This window comes from Lactuca saligna, chromosome 2 (genome assembly GCF_052625555.1).
Source record: "Lactuca saligna cultivar CGN05327 chromosome 2, ASM5262555v1, whole genome shotgun sequence".
In the NCBI taxonomy this organism is placed as follows: Eukaryota; Viridiplantae; Streptophyta; class Magnoliopsida; order Asterales; family Asteraceae; genus Lactuca; species Lactuca saligna.
In genome coordinates this window covers 186,607,828-186,633,981 of record NC_136418.1, presented here as the reverse complement: position 1 = coordinate 186,633,981, position 26,154 = coordinate 186,607,828, and the positions used below count along the sequence as shown (strand labels likewise).

The 26,154-nt window shown below is 38.9% G+C and overlaps 1 protein-coding gene across 2 annotated transcripts; it reads right to left on the bottom strand.

The window, feature by feature from the left end:
• Positions 1-254: 254 nt before the first annotated feature.
• Positions 255-2,801, bottom strand: LOC145028544 (uncharacterized). 2 transcript variants are annotated; one of them, XM_078977237.1, is made up of 4 exons: positions 2,687-2,801; positions 1,803-1,857; positions 1,094-1,136; positions 255-872 (listed from the first exon to the last, which is right to left on the bottom strand). In XM_078977237.1, exons 2-4 carry the CDS (start codon positions 1,828-1,830, stop codon positions 389-391), a joined length of 555 nt encoding a protein of 184 aa, XP_078833363.1. In that variant the 5' UTR covers positions 1,831-1,857; positions 2,687-2,801; the 3' UTR covers positions 255-388. The 2 variants fall into 2 exon arrangements, with proteins under 2 accessions (XP_078833363.1, XP_078833364.1); XM_078977238.1 differs by having other exon boundaries at positions 1,803-1,854; positions 2,687-2,800.
• Between the last annotated feature and the right edge of the window lie 23,353 nt (positions 2,802-26,154).

The following is a 26,154-nucleotide window of genomic DNA, read 5'->3' as shown; positions in this document are numbered from 1 at the left end:
TTATGTTACTAATTTATGTTCCTGCTATCTGAAGTTTAATCGCGAGATGTTATAAATTCTGATTTGAATTTCCAAACTTCTTGTCATATTATTAATTTATTATACATTTTTACTTGTAAAATTCAATCATGATGTTTTAACAAGAATATTGATACTCTAGCATGAAGAGCAAGATTACCTTGAAACAATACTTGCATGATACAGCATATAATAATTAAATAACTAATTATTAATGTACAAACGAACAATAGAAGTTTGTAAAAAACATAAATAACTAAGAGTTGCTGAGTCAATATATTTTCAAGCAAACCACCGCAAGGGATTTTAATTTTCCTTACACTCCAAATACATGCAAATCCATTAAAATCCAAACCCATCACAAAGAAAATTAGGATGTTTTGTTAGCTATCAAACCAATCTTTGGACAAAGGAATTTATTGATAACCAACCTCTTCATCTCGTTCCACCTAATGACATGTATTTTATCGACTGTGTTGCTTAGCTCTTGGATACCTTGCCACCATTTAAAAGCCTCTCCATCGCGTGGCAACGTGCAGACTACATGTTTTACTTTTTCATGCTCCGAGACACAGCCAGACTCAAAATACAATTCTACATCCTTTACCCATTTGCAAAAGACAGCATGATCGAACTTCTCAGGGAAAGCTGGTGGTATATGTACCTTAGAAGATGGCTTCTCCTCTGTAGGAATCTTAAACTTATAATCTTTATATTGTTGATATTTTTTTAACTTCTTCTCCATAAGTTGTACACGTTTGTTCAGATCTTCAAACTTGTTTACCATGGACCCAATACACCTCACAATTTTATTTATATCCTTGACCAACGATTCCAAAGAAAAGCTATCTACACTGAAAAATATAAACAAATCTACTACTACTAACTTATAGGAGAATAAAAATATCAAGTTCAAAATAAAAAGATAGTTGATAAAAATAGGAAACCGATTAAATCCAAAATAATGGAAACTTTAGAGAATATAAAAATCTGTGAAACTTCTTTATCATTCTCTAATGCCCATATTTTTAAAATATTATCATTCAAAAATGAATTAAAATATCCAGTAAGTAACCTGGATTCACAGTTTCCTTGATCCATGTCTTGTGTCACCTTCCCTGCATCAAAGAATTTAGATTCAGCATAACAAACAATTCCCAGTAAAAATCAATGTGCATCATTTCTGCAAAAGGGTTATTTTTTTCAAACACAACTCTAAACTTGGAATAAAATATAAACTCATCCTAATAAAACCTTAAAACTTTGAACAAAAGGATTTAAACCTTATTCTTTCAATACTATTTCTCTTTTTGAAACATATATATATATATATATATATATATATATATATATATATATATATATAAAGAGAGAGAGAGAGAGAGAGAGAGAGAGGGAGAGAGAGAGAGAGAGAGTTCTATGTAACAACAACTTCATCAGTATAAAGCATCCGAAAAAAAAATAGCCAGATGTCAAAACTCTACACCTAGTCAGATTGATGACAAATCTAGGGTTTTGGCTGTTCCGTTCTCCATAGAAGAAGCCAATACCCGTGCACAACTTATTAACTAAGTAGTTAGCATCACCACGTGGAGATTCTAAATAACTTGTTCTGTGTGGATATTCTAAATAACTTGTTCTGTGTGTTGATTTTAAACTATTTGACTTTGCATTCTAAAGATTTTATATACAAGCATGATTTTTTTATATGATTCGTGTCTGTGTATCTAAAACTCTAATTGAACATATTTACAGTAACTTCTTGCAAAAGAATACATCCAAACCTGAGTCATTCTTCATTTCCCCATCCATCTGCAGTTTGTTGACTTTTGAACCCTGCTGCACAATAAAATTAGAAAGCTCATCTTAATTAAGAGAACAAAAACCAAAGCCCAAAATCAATACAATTGCCTTGTGATATACATATGCATAAATAATTCACCAAATCCCAGATCAACTTGTCCAATCATTGTTAATCGATTTAAGCTATATTGATGCAGATTACATATGCTCATGGTATGAGTGTACAGATGTGCATAAACTGACGTACTCATACTTAAGTTGCTGTGGATGCCATTGGTTATTCAGAGATGCCTCTGGGTTGGAAATGGTAAAAACAAAAACAAAAAAAAAACCACCAAGACGATTTATTTATTTCTTATATGTAAAATGCAAGAACAAACAAAATCCATAATAGCAGCAAACAGAATAAAACCAATCAAGAAAGTTAACAAATACCAAAAGTATGTTACCAAGAGATTATTTATTTATGTATTCCATCCAATTACTCGGCATATCCATGAAACAAGCATATAAAACCATGGTGAAATCAGAAATTTTACATTAATATTCGACTTTTCTTGTCCCCCTTCAAACCAAACCTAACCAAACTACGATGAAAATGAAAATGAAACAACTTTGTAAAGGCATAAAACTAATTTTTCGATCAATTTGAAACATCTTTATGCCTAAATTTGATGCAAAATAAATAGACTTAGTTTATTTAGAGTCGATGAATCATTGAAACTTATATCAGAAAGAAAAAGAAACACAGAAAACAAACCCTAGAAAATAACTAAACAAAACCATTGTCCTCGAATCGGGATCGGGATCCGTATCATAAATCACACAGTAATGAAATTAGTAGACTCGGAAGATTAGGATTTACCGTTATAAAGTGAAGCAATCGTCCCCTGATTTGCCGGCTTCTCCTCCGCCTCTACGCTGTACTCCAGCCCTAAGGTGGAGATGAATCAATTTTTATACGCGTAAGCCGTAACATCAAACCCTATCCACCGGGCCGAGGCCCATTGATTCTAAATAAATTATTTGATAAAACAAAAAAATAAAAGTAGATTAATAAGTTAAAAAAATAATATTGAAAATGAAACATACAAAGTTAATTTGAAATTCTATCGATAAGTTTATCATTTTTACCTAAAATTTAAATCATTTTTCAAATTTAACTTTGGATAATTTGAGCAAAAAATCATTATATTGTCTGAGTTGACCCTAGGCCACAACGTTGAACGCATGATGTAAAATTTCCAAAAAAATTAGGTATTGGATCATGTGGGCATTTGGCTAATATAAAATTTCCAAAAAAAAAAACATATAACTTTAACATTAAGAAGTTGGATTTGTCGACTTTAAATCTAAAAATTATTCATGTTATACCACGGTCAGTCCGTTGATTTTAGGGACCCAGTGCAAAATAAAAAAGAGGGCCCTAAATATATATTTATTTTTTACTTATAGCAAAAATTCATTAATTATTCCATAACTATTATAATATGAAGCAAAACAAAAGAACGATCATACAATAGATAATCTTAGACAACTACATGAATCGCGAGACTCCTAGTATTCTTGGAAGCAAAATTGTTCACTAACTCTTCATAATCAATAGTCTCTAATATATCTTTCTCAACAACTATTGTTTGCTTCATTTCCTACATTCATCATAGCATTGTTTCCTTCAAGTACACGGACACTTGATGAACTTGTACATTGTTATCATCATAATCAATCTTACATTTTTCAAACAAATTATAAAATTAAACTGCACATATTCATAATTGAATACACATGCATCAAACCAAAAAAAATCAACAGCTTCAATAGTACCATACTCAACACATAATTTTTTACTCATACATTAAACATTCACTCACGCATCCATATCGCTTCAATTTTTATTTTCCAATATCAAAGTATGGACCTAGCAGGAATACAATTTTCAATATTAACCATAAAACAAATTTTTTTAATGTGAAGCAAATTAGATTTACCATATAAAATTTAATCATTAACCTATTCCATTTTTCCAAGTTCAATCATACTAGTGTTTTCCATATACTCACATATGAATTAAACTTCATAATCCATTGCATTATTTGTTACATCCTTCATATTCATCACCAAATACGATAATAAAAAAACTCTATCACATACTCTTAATTCACATTTGAATATTATTCCATTCCAAACAGAATATTGACTCATATAGTACACATTCATACACAACGCGGAATAACAGTTTTGAATATTACTCAAAGTATTGAACTAAGATGAATACAATTTTCAATATTAAACATAAAAAACATAATTTCTTAATTTGAAGCAACTTAGCTTTACCATATACCATTTAATCATTTACCTATTCCATTTTTCCAAGTTCAATCATACTAATGTTTTCCATATACTCACATATGAATTACACTTCCCTAATGCATAACAAATCTCAACAATTTCACTGTTTAGATGCTCAACTGTTTACAACCTTCATAATCTATTGCATTATTTGTTTACATCCTTCATAATCATCACCAAATAAGATAATCAAAAACTATATCTCATACTCTTACTTAACATCTGAATATGAATTCATTCCAAACGGAATATTGACTCAAATAATACACATGCACACACACACACAAAATCTTTCACAGTCAAGACCCTATCAATTAACTGCAACTAAATTGAAAAAGCAAACCTACTTTCATTGAACAATAACATCCAGTACCAAATACTTGGGCCGGCTTTGTATATTTATATTTGAGATTGTATTTTCCTAAAAAGTCTGAATAATTATTGGAATTTATGATTGTTTAACAAGAAATATAGAGCTAATTAAAATCGTTAACATGTTTTATGAAGTGTTGAACCCAAACCACCCCATCCCCATTACCTTTTACAAAAACATTTTTTTTTAGAAAAAATAACTACATATTCAACAATTTATGTAAAAGACCGCTCCTGTTTTTTTTTCTTTCAAAAAATTCACTTGTAATTTTGAAAGGTTTTAGAAAAAACCATTCATATTTAAATAATATTTTAGAAAACCATTTTTTTATTTTTTTTTCCTTTTCAAAATGCTATGTAATTTCTAACCATAAAACATAATTTCTTAACAACCATGAGTGAGAATGGTTGGTTTTTTTTTTTTTTTTTTTTTTTTTTGTTAAACCAAATCCATAAATTTTGATTTTTTTTTTTTGGAAAATACAAAACCATTTGTTTTTTTGTTTAAGTTTTTCGTTTTTTTATTTACTTTTTGTGGGTTTTGTTTTTTTTTTTTATTTATTTCAAAGATTTCTTCGTCAACAAGTGCTGTTAAATTTAACACAAATACATAATTTGCTTAAACTTAGTATAAGAGGAAGTTTGTTCACATTTAGTTATTGGACTTTTGTGAGAGGGTAATGAGCTTTCATTTATGTTCACATTTAGTCATTGAATTTTAAGGATGATTGTTTATATAACAAAATCAACTTAATCAAGTAAATAGGATATGGTTTCAGCTTTATTCCATGGAAGTATATTAGAGAGTACAAGAGTTGTGTTCGTGAAATGAAAGTTACATACTCTCACTATACATAGCCCATTTATAGGGAACATGGAATACAAAAAATACAAGGACTAGACATGAATATTGAAACACAAGATGCCTTGTAAATACATTACATGTTGAATATCACTTACTTCGATATTCCATACACTTTCGAAACTGACAAATACATATTCTACATTTACATCACAACTTAGACTCTACATTATTCCCCTTTGTGATGTGGCTTCAATTCTTCAGGCTTTAGGTATAGTCCTTATTATATGTATCAACATTTTTCAATTCTCCAAGTACCATAGAATGATCTTTCGAATAAGAGCCTTGTCATCATTATCATTCTTCTGGCACTTTCCAATCCAGAGCAGAATACTTGAAAGATGCTGGTTCAAGTATCTCTCTACATCGTCTACTTGAAACAAAAACTTATTTGTGTTGTTCTTTCCCCCTCCCAGTGAAGACTACTCTCAAAAGATCATGTACGATTTCCCTGTCTTCATAGTCTTGAATATAAAAATGTTCCTTTCAAGAGATTTTTGGGGACTTTGGATCTCCTTTTGAAAATTCCAGCAAGATCAATATCAGTTAATGCCAGGTGTGCGAAATAAGCATCCAAAAATGCTTTGATATACGAATATCCACTTATATAAGTTGGCTTATCAAGGATTTCATCCTTCTTCAATTCACCCATCAGTCTTGTCACCGTTATCAAATCTGTAACACCCCATTAATTTAATTAATTAATTAGTTAATGTATAATAGCCCTAAAAACCATAATTATATAACAAAGTGTTGATTTTGAAGAGTTATCTGGCACAATTTAGAAGTAAGGGGTTTAAAGTGTAAGTTATGAATTAGTTTTGTAAGTATTTATGAATACAGGGGCTAAATGGTAACTTCTGGGACTTCATTGGAAGAGATTTTGGGGCTAAGGGGTTGTTTGGTAAATTAGGGATCGAATTTGGGAGAAATTATGGAAGCAGGGGGTGAAATTGGTAAATATCGGATTAATGTTGTAAGAAAATGATATGGGAGGGGGTATTTATGCCATTATGGCATTAAGTTTCATAGGGCACGAGTATAAAGCCCATACAAACCCTAACCCTAATAGAAAACCCTCTAGTCGTCACCCCTTATGCCTCCCACCAGTCGCCACCTTCCCTTCCATTTTCCGGCGTCGCCACCACCATGTCGAGGTTGCTAGTCACCGAGCCAAGTGCCACTGTCGCCCTTTTTCCCATTGTGACTGGAGATGAAGACCATTGGAGGGCTTTGTGTAGTCAGACGTGGAGAGGGCCAAGTCACAGCCACCATGTTGTTGTGGTTGTTCCTGCTGGAATACGTGCCCACCACCGGACGCCATGACCTTCCTTGCCGGAGAAACGAGTCGCAGAGGAGCCACTGCCCTCAGTTGAAGTCCGCTGCCACCACTTCTTCTTCTTCTCTTCTTTCTGCTAGCCCCACTTGTCGTTACGCCATCGTTGCCGCTATCTCCGGCCAATACCGTCGTTGTGCGTTGTTGCCAGTTCTCGTGAATAGTTTAGTTGAAGGTGTTGTGGTGTCCATGGGTTGTTGTCCCACTGTGAACCGCTGCCACATGCCAAGATCCTCGGTTACGCCGCCACCGTTGTCACCGTTTTGTGCTTCTGTCGTCGCCAATCGCCACTAGGAGGGTGGTTGGATCCGCTTGCAAGCAAGAAAGTGTATGGGTGTTTGTTTTGTTGTAGTGTATGTTATGTGTGTAACTTGTTTGGCTAGAAAACCTAAAACAACCACCACCACTACCGTGAGGTGGTGGCTGCCGCCACTAGCCACCGTCGGCCACCATAAGGTGGTTGTGTGTGTGTGTGTTTAGCTTAGTTGTCTGAGTTATTTTGGAGATTAGCATTGTAAAATGTAATTAGAAATGTGAATAATGAAAAGAAACCCTAACCACCACCGTGAGGTGGTGGCTGCCGCCATCGGTCGCCGTGTCGGGTGGCGGTGTGCTTTGCCTTGTTGTGTTTGACTCGGTTGGGGTGCTTGAAATCCTAATGGGCCCAATGAACCCTAATGGGCCTAGGAAACCCTAAAGGGCTTAAGGACTTGGTTTTGGGCCTATTGGGCTATGAATGGATTGGAAACCCAAATTTTAGATATATGGGCTTTAGATCAATTGGAACCCGCACTAAACTCGTTTATTAAATTAAAATATTAATTAATAACCATTTGCAATTAACCTAAGGCCATGTGAGACTTAATGGATTAAGTCCTTAATGGGGTAAGTGAGAAAAACTTAACCCTAATCGTTATTTTATGTGAAACCCTAATTTCACTTGGATTTATTGTTGGGCCTTTCTTTTGGGCCTTGATGATTGGGTTATTAACGGGCCATCCCAGATCAAGCAAATGGACTAGAATTGTAACATCCCAAAAATACAGTCTAAAAATTTCGTTTTAAATTAGTAATAAAACCATATTCATCAAACGTGATATAAGAATCATAAAGAACGTATCTCAAAATATCTTAACAACTGTCAAATATATCAGAGTATAAACATCCCAGGCTGAACAAATGGTGTGTGCACTACAATCTTTCCGAGCTCCTCTTTTGAAAACTGAGTACCTGAAACCAAAACTGAAAACCGTAAGCACGAATCTTAGTGAGCTCCCCCAAACTACCACATACCATACTATAACATATAAACACATATTGGACCTTGTCCCCTGCATCACACTGAAGTCCAGAACTAACTGCATCGGACAAAAGTCAGGAACTAACTGGGACCTTGTCCCCTGCATCGGACTGAGGTCCAGAACTAACTGCATCGGACCAAAGTCCGGAACTAACTGGGACCTTGTCCCCTGCATCGGACCGAATTCCGGAACTAACTGCATCGGACCGAAGTCCGGAAACTAACTAAGCATAACAAAGCATAGCATAAACATATCAACTAGCATGAACACATAAACTGCATACTGCATCGGGCTGTAGCTCGGAACACATAACACATAAATCCTATCTGAGCCACGAAGGCATCAAACATACTAAAATCTGCATCGGACCGAAGTCCAAAAACTACTACTAGCTAAACGGGCCGGCATTGTGGCCTTAGACCCGTTCCTACTGGAAGGAAACTCACCTCACACTGCTGGCGTCCCTTAGACATAATCTCATACTGCTGAAGTCCCGCAGACTCAACCTTAGATGCTGGATGACAGATTTCCGAACTGTCAACACCAAAATAACACCCAATTAATAATTAGGTTCTAACACATAACTATAAATACATACTTTGGGTAATTACTACATTACCCTAGCTTAGCTTACCCAAGCCCAAGGCCCAAACCATAGGCCTAAAGTCAACTAGGGATCAAAGCCCAACATATGGCCTAATTTTCCAAATTGGGCCCAAACCTCTACATGGACTTCCCTTAAGGCCGAATTGTTTAGTCCAGTCCAACATGTCTCATTCTAAGGGAGCAATATCATACAACCATCTAGGCCCAAACTATAACCCATCTATGGCCCAATTTTCCAAATTGGGCCTAATCTTTCATATGGGCCTTACCCTAAAGCCCAACTAATTACTCTAGTCCATTTGATTATTCTTGGATGGCCCAACACAAAGCCTAAGTTAAATTAAGGTTTCACATAAAATGACAATTTGGGTTAAGTGTTTCTTACTTAACCCATTAAGGGCTTAACCCACTAAGGACTTAATTCATTAAGTCCATTATTGCTTAGATTAATTTCTGCCAATATTTATTATTTAATATTTTACTTATTAAATAATTCCCGTGTGTGTGTCCCGATAAGTTCTCAAAATTAGGGTTTTCTCACTTAGCTCATTAAGGACTTAATCCATTAATTTCTTTAATCTGCTAGATAAATGACATGGAATAATTGGGCTTAATATTCAATTCAATCTCAATGGCCCAAAAGTGGGTCCAATAAGTCTAAGGCCCAATACTCATAATTAGGGTTTTCCACCCAAAGATGGCCCAATAGGCCCAAACCAATCTCTAAGCCCATTAGGGTTTGCTAGTGGGGCACCACCTACTACCACCTCGGGTAGTGGTGGTCAATGGCGGCTTTCGGCGACGGCCACCACCTCACGGTGGTGGTTTCAATTTCTTTTCATTAATCTTTTGGAACTTACAATTACAATGCTTAATCCAAAATAATCCACACACACACTAACTAATTCACATACTAATTAACATACACACACACAGCCACACCATGGTGGCCGGCGGCGGTTCTTAGCGGCAACCACTACCTTATGGTGATGGTGACTATGATCTTCAACCACTAAGAAGGCAAGGTACTCCAAATAACGATCCAAAAGCACCCAAAATCTCACAGCCACCCGAGATGGTTACTAACCTTGGCGAGATGGCGGCAGAAGGTGGTGTTGTTGGGTTTTCTTCATTGTTTTCCTATCCAAGAACATCCATACAATATTAACTCATGAATTAGGCCTGAAAACACACTAAATCACGCACACAGCCACCCTTCATGGTGGTTAGTGGCGGCATAAGACAGTGACAGCCACCACCTTGAGGTGGTGGTGGGTTTTCCGACGATAAATCATGCTTGCAACTCTAAACCACAACGAGCAGCTTATATGTGGGAATCCCTAAGCATCCGACCACCTTTCAGGTGACCAACATTGCCGGGAAATGACAAGTTTAGTGGTCAAAGGCCACTAGCAGCCATAGTGGCGCACCCGACATCGCACCCGCACAAACAGGACGGGGGAGAGAGAAGAGCGATGAAGAAATAGCCTTACCGGACTGTTCTTGGTCGCTGGCAGCCTCGACTTCATTTTCCACAACTCTACTCCGATCTCCGTGGTCTTCCTGATCGCTCACGGACTGTAGAAGCACCCACGAACCATGCTTCCCGATCTTGGCATGCCTTCTTCGTCTTCACCGGTGACTGAACATGGTGGCAACTCTGATAATCCTTCAATGGTGGCAAAGAGGTGACGGCTGAGTAGATGGAGGGATGAGGTTTGCGGTTGGAGCTTCCCTTGGCGGCTAGAGAATATGTTGCACATTAGGGTTAGGTTTCCATCGTGTGAATGAGAGGAAAAATGGGATACGGGGTTAAACCTGTGTCTCATTTCAAACTTGCATCCATATTTCCACAATCAACCCCTCCTCACAAAATCTTCCTCAACTTTAATCCCATATTTACCCTTTAGTCCCCGATTTCATAATTACTTACCAAACGCACCCCGACTTCTGAAATTATGACTTTTAACTCCTCGAAACTAACATCTCGCTCAATTATTATTCATTTTAGGGCTTCTATACATTTATTTATTTATTTATGAACGGGGTGTTACAACTCTCCCCCACTTAAATTAGATCTCGTCCTCGAAATCATTCCTTACGCACTAACTATTCAAGTAACATGGCCATAATCATGGGCACACCCTAGCCTTCTTAGGGTAACCGTGACCAATTCTTGCAAAGCCTTGAATTCCACTGGTGAACAGATTCCTCGCAATAGTTCACATCTACTCTATCTGATATCTGATGTCTTGAGATGGTTTGAATCCCTGGCAGACCGCCCATACTGAAATCATTATCGTTGCACCCAGTCCACTTATCTCTCAGCTGCTTACTTAACTTCTGACAACTCGAGGTTCTCACTAGCAAACATAATCACAGATCCACTTATCCCTGCGATTCACTTATACTTGGCCAAAACTCAGATAATCCTGCCGTAAGTGACTTAGCATAACCCAAGCTATCTGTGACTCTAACCGCACATAAAATCCCCAAATATCGTTACTGCCTGAAACACTGACTGCCTGGAATACTGAACTGTCTGAAACATGGAACTACCTAAAACAACATGCTGCAACATCGCTGCTTTCCAACATCTATCGAGACCTTCCTGGTCTCAATTCGTTTGCCAATCCTAAAATACCAGGTTCCTGCCCGGCTGTGGAGCCCCAAGGACTCCCTACTTAGTCGCCTCACACAACTTCTGAACGAAATCCTTTTGTGAAACTAACAACTACTAGTTATCTTGTTACTGTGGCTCTAACGGCCTTGTGATCTAACTGATCGGTTCCACACGTCGAATCCTGAGGTTACCAACCCACAGCTAAACGCGATTGCTACATGACCAATTGTAGCCTTATGTCATAAATGACCTTAAGCAGTCCACTGCTTCCTTGCTCTCATCTCTGTAGCGGCGCTTCTACAATCTTATCACTATCTTAACCAGGTCTCATCCGTCTGGGAAATTCCGAAATCCAATCCGTGGATTTCCATTTCCTCATTGCTACACTCGAACTGGTGGGTACTACTGTTCTTCCCGCGTCCTAACAACGCACTCATGCTATCTACCAACCTAGTGAAGGCTGCGGCTACACCCACAGACTCACATTACTCTAGTACTATCTGCTAATCTTGTGAATGCTACGGCTACACCCGCAAATTTACAACACTCTAATACTACGTGGCTGCTAGTGAATGCTATGGCTACACCCGTAGACTTACAACACTCTAACACTGGATCGAACACGTGCTTGCCCCGCACTCAGCTGAACTCATGTCCTAACTGGAATCCCAACCCTGATTCCCTAAGGCTTGCTAGTAACATCACAGGAACACGATCTCCTTATTAACAAGCTTTTCCAAACTTCCATTTCCACTATCCTCAAACCATACAACCGCTTGGGTTATCTTCCTTCCCAATAAAGATGCAAAACTTATCCTAGTCTCAAAACTGCTCCTGCTTCTGAATCCTTGGGCAATTCTCCCCCACTTTGATTCAGCTAATGCCTTACATCACACAAAACTGGAAGAATTCCCAATCCTTCTCACCACCCATGACCAATCTGCTAGAAACCACACTTACCATTGCTAGTATTTCAACACTAGCTAATCCAAAAGATCACACAACTTCTAAAAAAAATCCGAATGAATCTTTGGTAATAACCCGCTAGACCTAGGAAGCTCCAAATTTCAATTGGAGACCTCGGAATCTCCTACTGCATCACAACTTCTATCTTGGCCGGATCGACTAGAATATCCTTCTGATTGACAAGGTGCCCAAGAAATTGCACCCCGCGCAATCAGAACTCACAATTGGAGAACCTTACAAAAATTCTCTCCCTCCTCAAAGTCTCTAGCACCTCCCTCAGGTGCTTCTCGTGCTACTCCTTAGTCTTGGAATAAACCAAGATGATGATGTACTCCCTACTCCCACAAGTGCTACACCGAATCTGGTCCTACTGGTCTCTCGAAAGCTAATCCGAAATCTTGGGTCTCCTCTCGAGACCCTTCAATATGAGCAACTGATGTGGTTCCCTCTTACCAATATGCTCCAAGTCCTTATCCCATTCTCAAGCTCTAGAATTCATATCATTCAGGGTCTTGCACCCCGAGATACTCACGATCTTCCTACTATCATTCTGTAGTATATCCTGATATCCTACCTTCTCTGTCTCTTCTTCTGTTAGTCTATTGTGGTTCCAACAAATCTTTCTCTCCTGAGACTTGGAAGTGCTCCCTGCCCTAGTCTTTGTAGTCTGGCAGATGTCTAATAACACTGGCACCAACTATTACGCCTCAATCGACTGGGCATACTCTACCCGGAATTTGATCTAAAATCATCTCATGTCATAACATCAACCACGTCGTCACTCAACTCATGACTAACCTCTTCCTCTTAATCGCATGCTCTATCCCTCAGGAGATAGGAAGTAAGTCAGATCTTGTCTCCTTTCGAGACAATGTCTGGTACGAAAAGCGTTGGTGACGTCCGCCAACCATCCACTGCTAACAATGGGGTCCCTAACCCCCATGACAATCTGAAGCCTCATTGTGACAACTCCAAATCTATTGCCGATACAAATCCCATCTTCACTAACGGAATGCATCGCTATATGTTATTTCTATAATATCTAGAGTCATCAATAAGCATATATCTGGTTATTTATATGTCTTGATATTATCATAAGTAATTATAACTTGTATGTGTTAAACCCGTTTAACCAAATAGAGTTATATTACTTTTCAACCACTTCACCCGGCTAAAAAGTTTTGACCTCGTTAAACTTTAGCATCGGGTAGCCGTGTACCGGGTGTAATACCCGAGACATATATAAGCCAATGAATACCACTTTTAAGCCTTTACCACTCACTCACTCTCTCTCACTACTTTCTCTCTCTAGACCCGAACTCGACTCCAAAACCGCGAATTCCGGCTTCCAAACGTAAGGATTTCTTCCCTATCTTATTCTAAACATATTCCATTGCATTTAAAGGTAAAAAATCATAAGATTTAGTGGATTAAAGGGAGTTTACGGCCTAGGAAGCCCCTTAGGCCGTAAACACCCAATTCTTGGCCAAATGTCCCATTTTCCTTTCCTTTAAGCTTGGATATTAATTAAGGAAATAGCCTAGATGAGTTTGGACATGAAAACACAAGTTTTTAGGACCTAAAAGGGAGTTTATGGCCCAAGCTTGTGCTTAGGCCGTAAACACCAAATTTCCATGCTTATTTGCCCAAAAAACTCATCTAAGGCATGTGGGAATTAAGTTAGGACCCTAGGAAATGCTTAAGGCCATTAAACAACACATTTTAGAGCCTAAAAGAGGAGTTTACGGCCAAGACTATGCTTGGGCCGTAAACACCCAAAAATCTTTGATAAAAGTCCCAAAAATTCATCTAGGGCATGTAGTAAATTAGCTATGACCCTTGGAAATGTTTAAGGCCATTAAACAACTCAATTTAGGGACAAAAAGGGGAGTTTAAGTCTAATCTTGGGCCATAAACACCTAAGAAATATGCCAAAAAGTCCCTAAAACCCCACCTAAGGCCTTCATAAATTTATCTAAGGTGTAGGGAAGTATTTTGGACCATTTAAACATCCATTTGAAGGATTAAATGGAGTTTACGGCCCAAGCACAAGCATGGACCGTAAACTCCCCAAAATGCCCCAAAATGAGGGTTTAAACCCTCCAAATTAGTTCAAGACACTTGCTAGGAATTTAGGGAAGTGAAATAAGGCCTTAACTTGCAATTTTGGAGGACCACATGAGTTTACGGCCAAGACTAGGGGGCTTACGGCTGTAAAATCCCAAGGAGTGGCCTTTAGGCCGTAAACTCCAAGGGAGTGAACTCATAGGCTTCCCCACAAACCCCTATTGGCCTTGTACCACTCCCGGGAACCCCTTCTAGGCCCTAAAACCCCAAATTGATGCTAGAATGCCTAAATACTTTAATGAAAAGCATAAAATGATTAATTTCTTGTAAAATACATATTTCATATGACATTAGGGTCCTAAAAGGTGCAAAAGTCGTTATTTGGTACAAAACGCTCAACCGACACTTTCACCCGATTTACGCGATTTCAGGTGAGTTCATACCCCTTTAATGAACCTTTCAATCGTTTTTTACATGTTTTAGGGGGGGGGGATACAAGTCAATTATACATGTTTATGGAAATTAATCACATGTGATTCACTATCCGTAGTTCAAATCACATGTGATTTACCACTATGTCTTATAAAAGAATTTTCGTTTTCAAAACTGTTTTGGAGAAATAAACTATTTTCTAAATGTTCCTTTTTGACAAGATTTTTATTAAATAGATTCATTATAAAATGTAACCACACTAATATATTTATATAAGTAATACTTGAAGGACTTAGGACCGATAACCCGCCTTATTTCCTGTTCTTGTTTGATTGTGGGCTTAGGGTAGTTGTTATCCATCCGATTGTCGTTGATTTCTTAGTTATATATCATATATATTAGTGTTGGATACGAGTATTTTCAAGTCATTCAATGTTTAAACCACTAAATTGACAAGAACCATACACACTAAGTTAACTATAATAGGTATAGTTAAGGTCATTATTGCTCGCTATAGCTACTACTCTACACTCTATAATACACCCTAATACGATGCATACACACTATTAAGAGAACACACTATGAGTTATACAAAAGACTACTACACTATAATACAATAGAAAGCACTAATAGGGAGATAACACACTAACTCACTACGAGATACTCTATTCGCTACACACTATGCCTAGAGTTTTCCGACAGGAAGACGACGCTATATGTATAGATCTATATGGGGCAGACGCTATTACATCCCGACTGTTAACTTCAGTCCGAGCCGTACAGGTCCAGGGATGCCACTACTTCACTACACTGTACATGACCGGGAAGGTCATGGGGTCCTCTATTACTTACGTTATTGGTAACATACAAGGAATACACTATAACCGCATCAAAATACTAAACTAAAGGTTAAGTTAATATTCCGAAGTAATCAAGCATCCAACACTAAAGGAAGTTTGTACCACTATTATTGACTTCAGGCATAACCTACCATATTACATTACTTATTGGAGATTCACTATTATACTTTTACAATAAATGGTTTTCAAAGTTGAAAATTACATGTTTCGTAAAGGTTTTCACTTACAATGTATTTCTGGAAAATATAGGATTTTCTAGGTTTTTCTACTACTTATGACTGTAAGTTGCAGCTTTTCATACTATCGGTTCCAATGCTTTTTATACAAAACTCACACTAAACTATTATGAACTCACCAACTTTATGCTGATATTCGTTTTCAAAATAACTTGTATCCTCAGGTCAAAGATAGACAATTACAGGTGCAGCTTTTTGGAGAAGGTGGAGCTTACAAGATCCATCTCTTATTTTTGATTTATTTTTGGTGTTTGTTGAACATTACAAAACACACTTGTAATTAAACTTACTATGTAATGCAATAGTTGTATGTTTCTTGTTTTTACTATTATGCAATTGTGATGATATTGTACATGATGTCCTCCACCCCGAAACGTATTCCGTCGATATCGGTTTTGGGGTATGACATTCATAAAATCTGAATTCCCGAAAGATCAACGTACGGGTCTCTATCATGACTGCTATCTCAGTGCAAAATGCACTCGTCCTCTCATCAAAAATCTCTATAATGCCCTCCTTGATCACACTGAGGATCATAGGAGTCTGGTCAATAATACTGTGCAAAATTCTCAGATGAAATGAACTCCCTCATCTGATCATCAATCTGCCTGGCTCCGGAGTCCGAGCCTGATCCCCTGTCGACACCATAACTACCATCTGGTCTACCTTGTAACGTCACTATACTCGACAATATACCATCACTAACACCATAATACTCATCCAAACTCGAGGGATCTCACACACTAGAAGTTTCATGGTCTCATCTCAGCCTTCCTTGATTCGAGTACGGATCCTCTGCTTTCAGTAGTACGGGCCCATACTACCTTCCACATCTATCCGTACTTTCCTCAAGTACTGCCTCGACTCCACCAAGTCACTTCTACTACTACTGATCTCTGCTACTCTCATCCTAGGCTTGCCCTAGGGAAATATCTGACTCCACCAAATCCAGTCCTTAGCTGTTGAAGGCCTCCTTGTAATGCCAATTAGCCATCATCCGAATACCATCACATGTAACGAGGCTCAGATAATCCTTCGAGTAAAAGACTCGTCCCTACAATGGTTAGACTCAAACAAGAGCTACGTAATAGGGCCAAATCTAGCACTCTGAGATTATTCAACCCTGATCACATGTGACATGACGTATTCACCTAATAGCTAACTCCCATCACTCTGAGTCCCACAAAGCACAAAGCAAGCAACATTCAAACACAAGAGACTACTCAAGCAACTCTATCCTCATAACAAGAAACTGTACAAGCATACAATGCTAAGCTCAGAATATCAGGTATAACCTAAACAGGCTATCTTACTGCTGTCTACTCAATACTAGCATGCAATTCTCATAAAGCCAAATCACATATAGCAGGCACATAAGGCATCCTCCTAGATCCTTAGTCCTATTCTAGCATGTTGTTCTACTGAAACTGTAACTTATATACATAACATAATCTTGTATGGGTAATTTGGGAGTAGTTACTTGAGCTCGGCTGATTGCATGCACCACACCCTTTTCTCTTTTTAAAATTATTTTCGCTTTTTCTAAAACTCTTTCCCTTATACCTTTTCTAAAATTGTTTTCTTTTCTCAAAATCTTTTTCTAAACATGGTTTTTCACTTTAAAACTTTATACCACTTGCTTAGTTTGAGTTCAGACACACCCGAAAGTGTGCCCGAATCCCTCAAACCAAGGCTCTGATATCAACTTGTAACATCCCAAAAATACAGTCTAAAAATTTCGTTTTAAATTAGTAATAAAACCATATTCATCAAACGTGATATAAGAATCATAAAGAACGTATCTCAAAATATCTTAACAACTGTCAAATATATCAGAGTATAAACATCCCAGGCTGAACAAATGGTGTGTGCACTACAATCTTTCCGAGCTCCTCTTTTGAAAACTGAGTACCTGAAACCAAAACTGAAAACCGTAAGCACGAATCTTAGTGAGCTCCCCCAAACTACCACATACCATACTATAACATATAAACACATATTGGACCTTGTCCCCTGCATCACACTGAAGTCCAGAACTAACTGCATCGGACCAAAGTCAGGAACTAACTGGGACCTTGTCCCCTGCATCGGACTGAGGTCCAGAACTAACTGCATCGGACCAAAGTCCGGAACTAACTGGGACCTTGTCCCCTGCATCGGACCGAATTCCGGAACTAACTGCATCGGACCGAAGTCCGGAAACTAACTAAGCATAACAAAGCATAGCATAAACATATCAACTAGCATGAACACATAAACTGCATACTGCATCGGGCTGTAGCTCGGAACACATAACACATAAATCCTATCTGAGCCACGAAGGCATCAAACATACTAAAATCTGCATCGGACCGAAGTCCAAAAACTACTACTAGCTAAACGGGCCGGCATTGTGGCCTTAGACCCGTTCCTACTGGAAGGAAACTCACCTCACACTGCTGGCGTCCCTTAGACATAATCTCATACTGCTGAAGTCCCGCAGACTCAACCTTAGATGCTGGATGACAAATTTCCGAACTGTCAACACCAAAATAACACCCAATTAATAATTAGGTTCTAACACATAACTATAAACACATACTTTGGGTAATTACTACATTACCCTAGCTTGGCTTACCCAAGCCCAAGGCCCAAACCATAGGCCTAAAGTCAACTAGGGATCAAAGCCCAACATATGGCCCAATTTTCCAAATTGGGCCCAAACCTCTACATGGACTTCCCTTAAGGCCGAATTGTTTAGTCCAGTCCAACATGTCTCATTCTAAGGGAGCAATATCATACAACCATTTAGGCCCAAACTATGACCCATCTATGGCCTAATTTTCCAAATTAGGCCCAGTCTTTCATATGGGCCTTACCCTAAAGCCCAACTAATTACTCTAGTCCATTTGATTATTCTTGGATGGCCCAACACAAAGCCTAAGTGAAATTAGGGTTTCACATAAAATGATAATTAGGGTTAACTGTTTCTTACTTAACCCATTAAGGGCTTAACCCACTAAGGGCTTAATCTACTAAGGACTTAATTCATTAAGTCTATTATTGCTTAGATTAATTTATGCCAATATTTATTATTTAATATTTTACTTATTAAATAATTCCCGTGTGTGTGTGTCCCGATAAGTTCTCAAAATTAGGGTTTTCTCACTTAGCTCATTAAGGACTTAATCCATTAATTTCTTTACTCTGCTAGATAAATGACATGGAATAATTGGGCCTAATATTCAATTCAATCTCAATGGCCCAAAAGTGGGTCCAATAAGTCTAAGGCCCAATACTCATAATTAGGGTTTTCCACCCAAAGATGGCCTAATAGGCCCAAACCAATCTCTAAGCCCATTAGGGTTTGCTAGTGGGGCACCACCTACTACCACCTCGGGTAGTGGTGGTCAATGGCGGCTTTCGGCGACGGCCACCACCTCACGGTGGTGGTTTCAATTTCTTTTCATTAATCTTTTGGAACTTACAATTACAATGCTTAATACAAAATAATCCACACACACTAACTAATTCACATACTAATTAACATACACACACACAGCCACACCATGGTGGCCGACGGCGGTTCTTAGCGGCGACCACTACCTTATGGTGATGGTGACTATGATCTTCAACCACTAAGAAGGCAAGGTACTCCAAATAACGATCCAAAAGCACCCAAAATCTCACAGCCACCCGAGATGGTGGCTAACCTTGGCGAGATGGCGACAGAAGGTGCTGTTGTTGGGTTTTCTTCATTGTTTTCTTGTCCAAGAACATCCATACAATATTAACTCATGAATTAGGCCTGCACACACACTAACTCACGCACACAGCCACCCTTCATGGTGGCTGGTGGCGGCATAAGACAGTGACAGCCACCACCTTGAGGTGGTGGTGGGTTTTTCGGCGATAAATCATGCTTGCAACTCTAAACCACAACGAGCAGCTTATATGTAGGAATTCCTAAGCATCCGGCCACCTTTCAGGTGACCAACGTCACCGGGAAATGACAAGTTTAGTGGTGAAAGGCCACCGCCAGCCATAGTGGCGCACCCGACATCGCACACGCACAAACAGGACGGGGGAGAGAGAAGAGCGATGAAGAAATAGCCTTACCGGACTGTTCTTGGTCGCTGGCAGCCTCGACTTCATTTTCCATAGCTCTACTCCGATCTCTGTGGTCTTCGTGATCGCTCACGGACTGCAGAAGCACCCACGAACCATGCTTCCCGATCTTGGCATGCCTTCTTCGTCTTCACCGGTGACTGAATATGGTGGCAACTCTGATAATCCTTCAGTGGTGGCAAAGAGGTGACAGCTGAGTAGATGGAGGGACGAGGTTTGCGGCTGGAGCTTCCCTTGGCGGCTGGAGAATATGTTGCACATTAGGGTTAGGTTGCCATCGTGTGAATGAGAGGAAAAATGGGATACGGGGTTAAACCCGTGTCTCCTTTCAAACTTGCATCCATATTTCCACAATCAACCCCTCCTCACAAAATCTTCCTCAACTTTAATCCCATATTTACCCTTTGGTCCCTGATTTCATAATTACTTACCAAACGCACCCCGACTTCTGAAATTATGACTTTTAACTCCTCGAAACTAACGTCTCGCTCAATTATCATTCATTTTAGGGCTTCTATGCATTTATTTATTTATTTATTTATGAACGGGGTGTTACAAGAATAATTAATGGGCTTTTAGTTAAGGCCCATATGAGGAGTTGGGCCTAATTTGGAAAATTAGGCCATTGATGGGCCATAGTTTGGGCCTTTATGATTCTGTGGTATTGGGCCATTAGAATACCAAATGTTAGACTGGACTTTTGGTTGGGCCTTAGAATTAGACCATATAGAGATATGGGCCCAATTTTGAAAATTGGGCCATATGTTGGGCTTTAAGCCATGGTTGGACTTTTGGGCCTATGGATTAGGCCTTGGGCTTGAATAAAGCCAAGCATGGGGTAATGTAGTAATGACCCCAAGTATGTACTTATGGTTATGTAGTGGAACCCAATTATTAATTAGGTGTTGTTTTGATTGTTGACAGTTTGGGAATCTGTCATCCAGCAACTGGGATTAGGTCTGCGGTACTTCGGTAGTGTGAGGTGAGTTACCTTCCAGTAGAAGTAGGTATAAGGCACCAAGGCCAACCCACTAGTAGTTGATTATAGTTGAGATGATTGTCTTTGTGATAATTTTATGGTCGGTTACTACATGGTATGTTTATATGCTAGTATGTATGTTATCGAAGCATCTAGTATTAGAAATATGAACTTATGAAATTCAATAAGGATTGTTTTCTAGAAGTTCAACTGATTTCTGAATATGTGTCAAAGCTAGTGGGAACATAAGTGTTATGTTGGTAAAGATATAATCATCATGTTAGTGGGAGCATGATTATTATTTTAAATGTTGCGAGTCAACAATATTAATTATAGAAAACAAGAGTTTTACTTGCAAAGTTGCAAGAGTTAACAAGTTGTTTTGCTATAATTAATGTAAGAACGTAAATTTTCAAAACAAAATCTTCATTTTTAAAACAATATATAACTCATAATATGATCACCAAAAAGAACCCAAAGTATCACATGTTATCTATATAAAACAAATCCCAGAATCTCAAAATACATAAGTATCCATCAGTGTGTACAGATCATGTCGGCGCCTTCCCGCGATCCTTACTGGTACCTGAAACACATATCACATAACACGGTAAGCATAAATGCTTAGTGAGTTCCCCAAAATACCACATACATCACACATATGCCACTCGAGGCTATAACTCGGTATGACCCTCCGGTCAATGTGTCTCAGCGGGACCCTCCAGTCTCATAGCTAGTTGGACCCTCTGGCCCGGTCTAGCTCGTTGGACCCTTTGGTCCGGTCTAAATCATTGGACCCTTCGGTCCGGTCTAATATCATATAGCATACATAAATCACATAATCGCAAGTAAACACATAACACATAATCTCTCTTCAGGTCCAAATACATCTTAGTAGCCCCTAGATGGATCGAGAATCTCAATCTGTACGCCTCCTCCATCAATATGCTACGTGCCCCGCCCATAAACGACACCCAAATCCGACCATGAAAGGTCATAAGCCCTATGCTATCGATAACAAACTCGGATACCTGCTCGATCACTCGCTCTTTCTTGCAGTTCTGTGGTCTCACAGCCTCTGCCTGGGCCTCTCGAATGGAATCCAATACCGGAGTCATCACCGTCATCCTCATGCATATATCTCGAATAAGGGCAGTCTCCACCCTACGAATCATAGCATCGACTACCATGTTAGCCTTGCCAGGGTGGTACAGGATCTCGCAGTCATAATCCTTTACCACATCCAACCATCTCCTCTGGCGCATGTTCAGGTTGGGCTGATCCATCAGATACTTCAAGCTCTTGTGGTCCGTGTATATCGTACACCGAGCCCCAAGTAATGGTGCCATATCTTGAGGGGGAACACCACTGCCCCCAACTCCAAATCGTGGGTGGGATACCTCGTCTCATGAGGCTTTAGTTTCCTCGATGTGTATCCTATCACGTGCCCTCTCTATATAAGCACCGCACCCAACCCTGATATCGACGCATCACAGTACACCACAAAATCCTCCATTCCTTCCGGAAGGACTAACACTGGGGCTTCGCACAGTCTCTGGCGAAGTGTCTCAAACAAGGTTTGCTGCTCCCGAGCCCACGTAAAAGCCATACCCTTCCGGTTCAACCTGGTGAGAGGAACGACAATCTTGGAGAAATCTCGGATAAATCTATGATAGTAGCCGGACAATCTGAGAAAACTCCTGATCTCGGTGGGGGATCTCGGCACCTCCTAACTTATCACAACCTTTCTCTTGGCCGGATCAACCAATATCTCATTCTGATTAACGAGGTGTCCCAAGAACTGGACCTCTCGTAATCAGAAGTCACACTTGGAGAATTTGGCATAAAGCCTCTCCGATCTCAATACTCCAAGAATCTTCCTTAGATGCTCCTCATGCTGCTCTCTAGATCTCGAATACACCAGAATATCATTGATGAACATAATCACTGATCGATCCAACATCGTCCTACATACTCTGTTCATGAGATCCATGGACGCTGCTGGTGCATTGGTGAGCCCAAAAGGCATCACCACAAATTCGTAGTGCCCATAACGAGTCCTAAACACTGTCTTCTAGATATCATCATCACACACTCTCATCTGATGATATCCAGACCTCAAGTTTATCTTGGAGAACCAAGACGCTCTCTGCAACTGATCGAACAGATCGTCGATCCTCGGTAATGGATAATGGTTCTTGACCGTCAACTTGTTCAACTCTCGGTAATCAATGCACATCTGGTGTGAACCATCATTTTTATTGACAAAAAGGATCGGCGCTCCCCATGGTGAGCTACTCGGTCGGATAAATCCTTTCCCTAATAGCTCTTGAAGCTGTGAGGATAACTCCTGCATCTCTGGTGGCGCAAGGCAATAGGGCGCCTTGGCGATAGGCTCTACCCCCGGAACCAAATCAATGCGAAACTCCACCTGCCTCTCGGGAGGCACACTCAGCAACTCCTTGGGGAAAACATCTGGGAACTCACGCACTATCGGGACCTCATCGATAGAACTAGGTCTCTTCGCTGCAACTTGTGTATCCATTACATAGGCTATAAACCCCTACAACCCTGCTGTAGACTCTGCCTTGCTCTGGAAGCCGAGCAAAATGTTGACCCAGATCGGGTACCCTCGCCATACACCGTAAGTACTCCCCCACTAGGGTCTCGTATGGTTACCAACTGTCGCTCGCAGTCGATAACAGCTCTGAATCTGCTCAACCAGTACATGCCCATGATGACACACACATCCCCTATCGCTATCAGTAGCAGATCTATTGGATCTATCTCAAACTCCACACCGAAAATCTCGAGTACACATCCTCAAATCACATAAGTAGCATACACTACTCACTCGTCAGTTATAGAAACTCGTAGATGTCGACTCAACGCCTCTCGCTGGATACTGATGTGCTGACTAAACTCTAATGACACGAAAGATCAACTCGCACCCGAGTCAAACAACACCAAGGCAGGTACAGAATTCACAAGGAAAATACCTAAGCATACCACAAAATAAGCACAATATCTCAAACTCAGAAGGAAAAATAAAGAATACATACCAGCCACGACGTCGGGCGTTGTGCAGACCTCCTCTGCTGTCAACTGAAAGGCTCTCTCGCGAGCCTTCAGTGCTTCGGCCTTCATTGGCTGGGTCTCGATAACTCTAGCAGCAGGCGCAGATCCATGTGCCGATCCTTGAAGCAGCCATGGGCACTCGGCCTTCCGATTGCCAGTCTGGTTGCAATGAAAGCAAACCGCAAACCTCTTGGGACAATCCCTCGCAAAATGCCCCTCTTTCCCAGACTTGTAACATACTGTTGGATTAGTGTCTAAGTCCATAACTATTTTGGTATGTACTTAACCCAGTTATGAGCATGGTCCTTTTGGGTTGCCTTCCCCATAGCAACTTGTAGGATGAATTATGGAAAGAGAAATGTTTAATTATGATTTATTAATATATTAAAGGAGAAATCATATTGTTTAATTAATATTAGTCAAGAATTAATTAAGAATTAATTTTGTGGCTAAAAGAGATTAATTAAACTTAGGGGACTGGATTTGTAATTATAAGATAATTACGATTGGGCTATGGATCACCTTGGAATATAGGTTGCACGAACTCTATGGGAAGCCCATAAGGAATTCGTCCAAGAGGTATTCTAAAAGAGTCCATGGGCTGCTTAGGGCTTAAGCAGTCTGATTAGGGTTTCCTAGTTGCAAACCCTAATAGCCTACATATATATATAGGACCCCTATGGCCCCAAAAACGTGGACAAGACTTCCCTTAGGGTTTCTAGACGTTTTTGGTTGCCTCCTCTCTTCTCCTCTTCATCCTTGTTGCTCATGGTGTTTGTGACTCCATTAGAGATGCAACACTTGAGGCACTAAGTTTTCTGAAGCCAATAAAAGGAAGGAATAAATTGTTATTGCTACATAACAATCAAAGGTATTCTCTAAACCCTAATTCAGTTTATAATATGTTAGATCTAGGGTTTATAACTTTGGATATTCAATTGCATGTTTATTAGACAAACTAGATCCAAAGCATTAGGCTTTTCATGTACACCACAGGATTGATGTAGTGCTCAAGACCCATCAGTGGTATCAGAGCCTAGGGTTATTTGTTAATGAATTTGATGCCTATTTGATTGAATATTAACTGAAAATTGAAAATTTTGAGTTTTTAGGGTTGGACTCGTCGAGTCCATGAATGAACTCGCCGAGTCCACTGGGTACTCAACGAGTCCAGTGCTGACTCGATGAGTAAGCGATTTTGCCAGATGATTTTCGTGATTTTCTTGCTGTTTTGGCTTAGGATTATTACCAAAAAAAATTTAATTGATAAAATCCGATTTTTATTGATTTTGGGTGAATATCCTTACCAAAATAGAAGATAATTACCAATTAATCAAATATTTGTTGCCTTATAAGATAATGGTTAATTATTTAAGTTATTTGGTGAATTATCTTGCAAGAAATTGGATTAGGTCATAATTAGATAATTACCAATTAATTGTTAATTGCCTTATTTGAATTGTTGATCTAAAATGTTCTTGATAAAGTTTGAAAAAGTTTCAACCTACACCCTAAGGTTTTATAGTTTTAAATTTGAACTTAGTAGTTTTAGGTTTTGAAATTTAAATAATTAAACCATAATGTTTTGAAAAGTTTCAAAACTTGCCCTCAAGTTTTGGAATTTAAAGTTTGATTAAAATTTTAATTTTGAAATATTAAATTCTAATACCCTAGTATTTTTGAAAAGTTCAAATTACATCCTTGTGGTCTTATTAAGTTAATTAAATGTATAATTAAAAGAGAGTTAATAATTCTATAAAGTTTTGGTTTACATTTAACTAAATTAAAAGTATAATCTATTAAATTAGACCATCTAGTATTTTAAAAGTATAAAATACACCCTTATACTATATGTATTATTAAAAGTCTAATATTATATATATGTATGAGTGAAAAGTCAGTCTTATCGTTAGTAGGGCTCATTCACGAAGTTGGTCTATAAGGGGTGTTTAAGGAAATTGCCTATAAAATGACGATTGAATGGGTATCCACTCTTACCCACCGCACTCTTGACTAGTGGGGGGTCGTTAGCCGAACGGGTAGGATAGGACGAAACCTTCCATTATAAGTATAATGAAGTACAAAGTAACTAAATGCTTTTACTAATTCCCAAATCATAGTTACTTTAGGAAAAATATGAAATTGTATGCTAATCCATG

Excerpts from the sequence above, each read along its gene's own strand:
- LOC145028544 (XM_078977237.1), bottom strand. The coding sequence starts at position 1,830 with ATGGATGGGGAAATGAAGAATGACTCAG. Across the intron at positions 1,137-1,802 it reads GGAAATGAAGAATGACTCAG|GGAAGGTGACACAAGACATG; the intron begins GTTTGGATGTAT and ends TCTTTGATGCAG. Across the intron at positions 873-1,093 it reads CAAGGAAACTGTGAATCCAG|TGTAGATAGCTTTTCTTTGG; the intron begins GTTACTTACTGG and ends TATATTTTTCAG.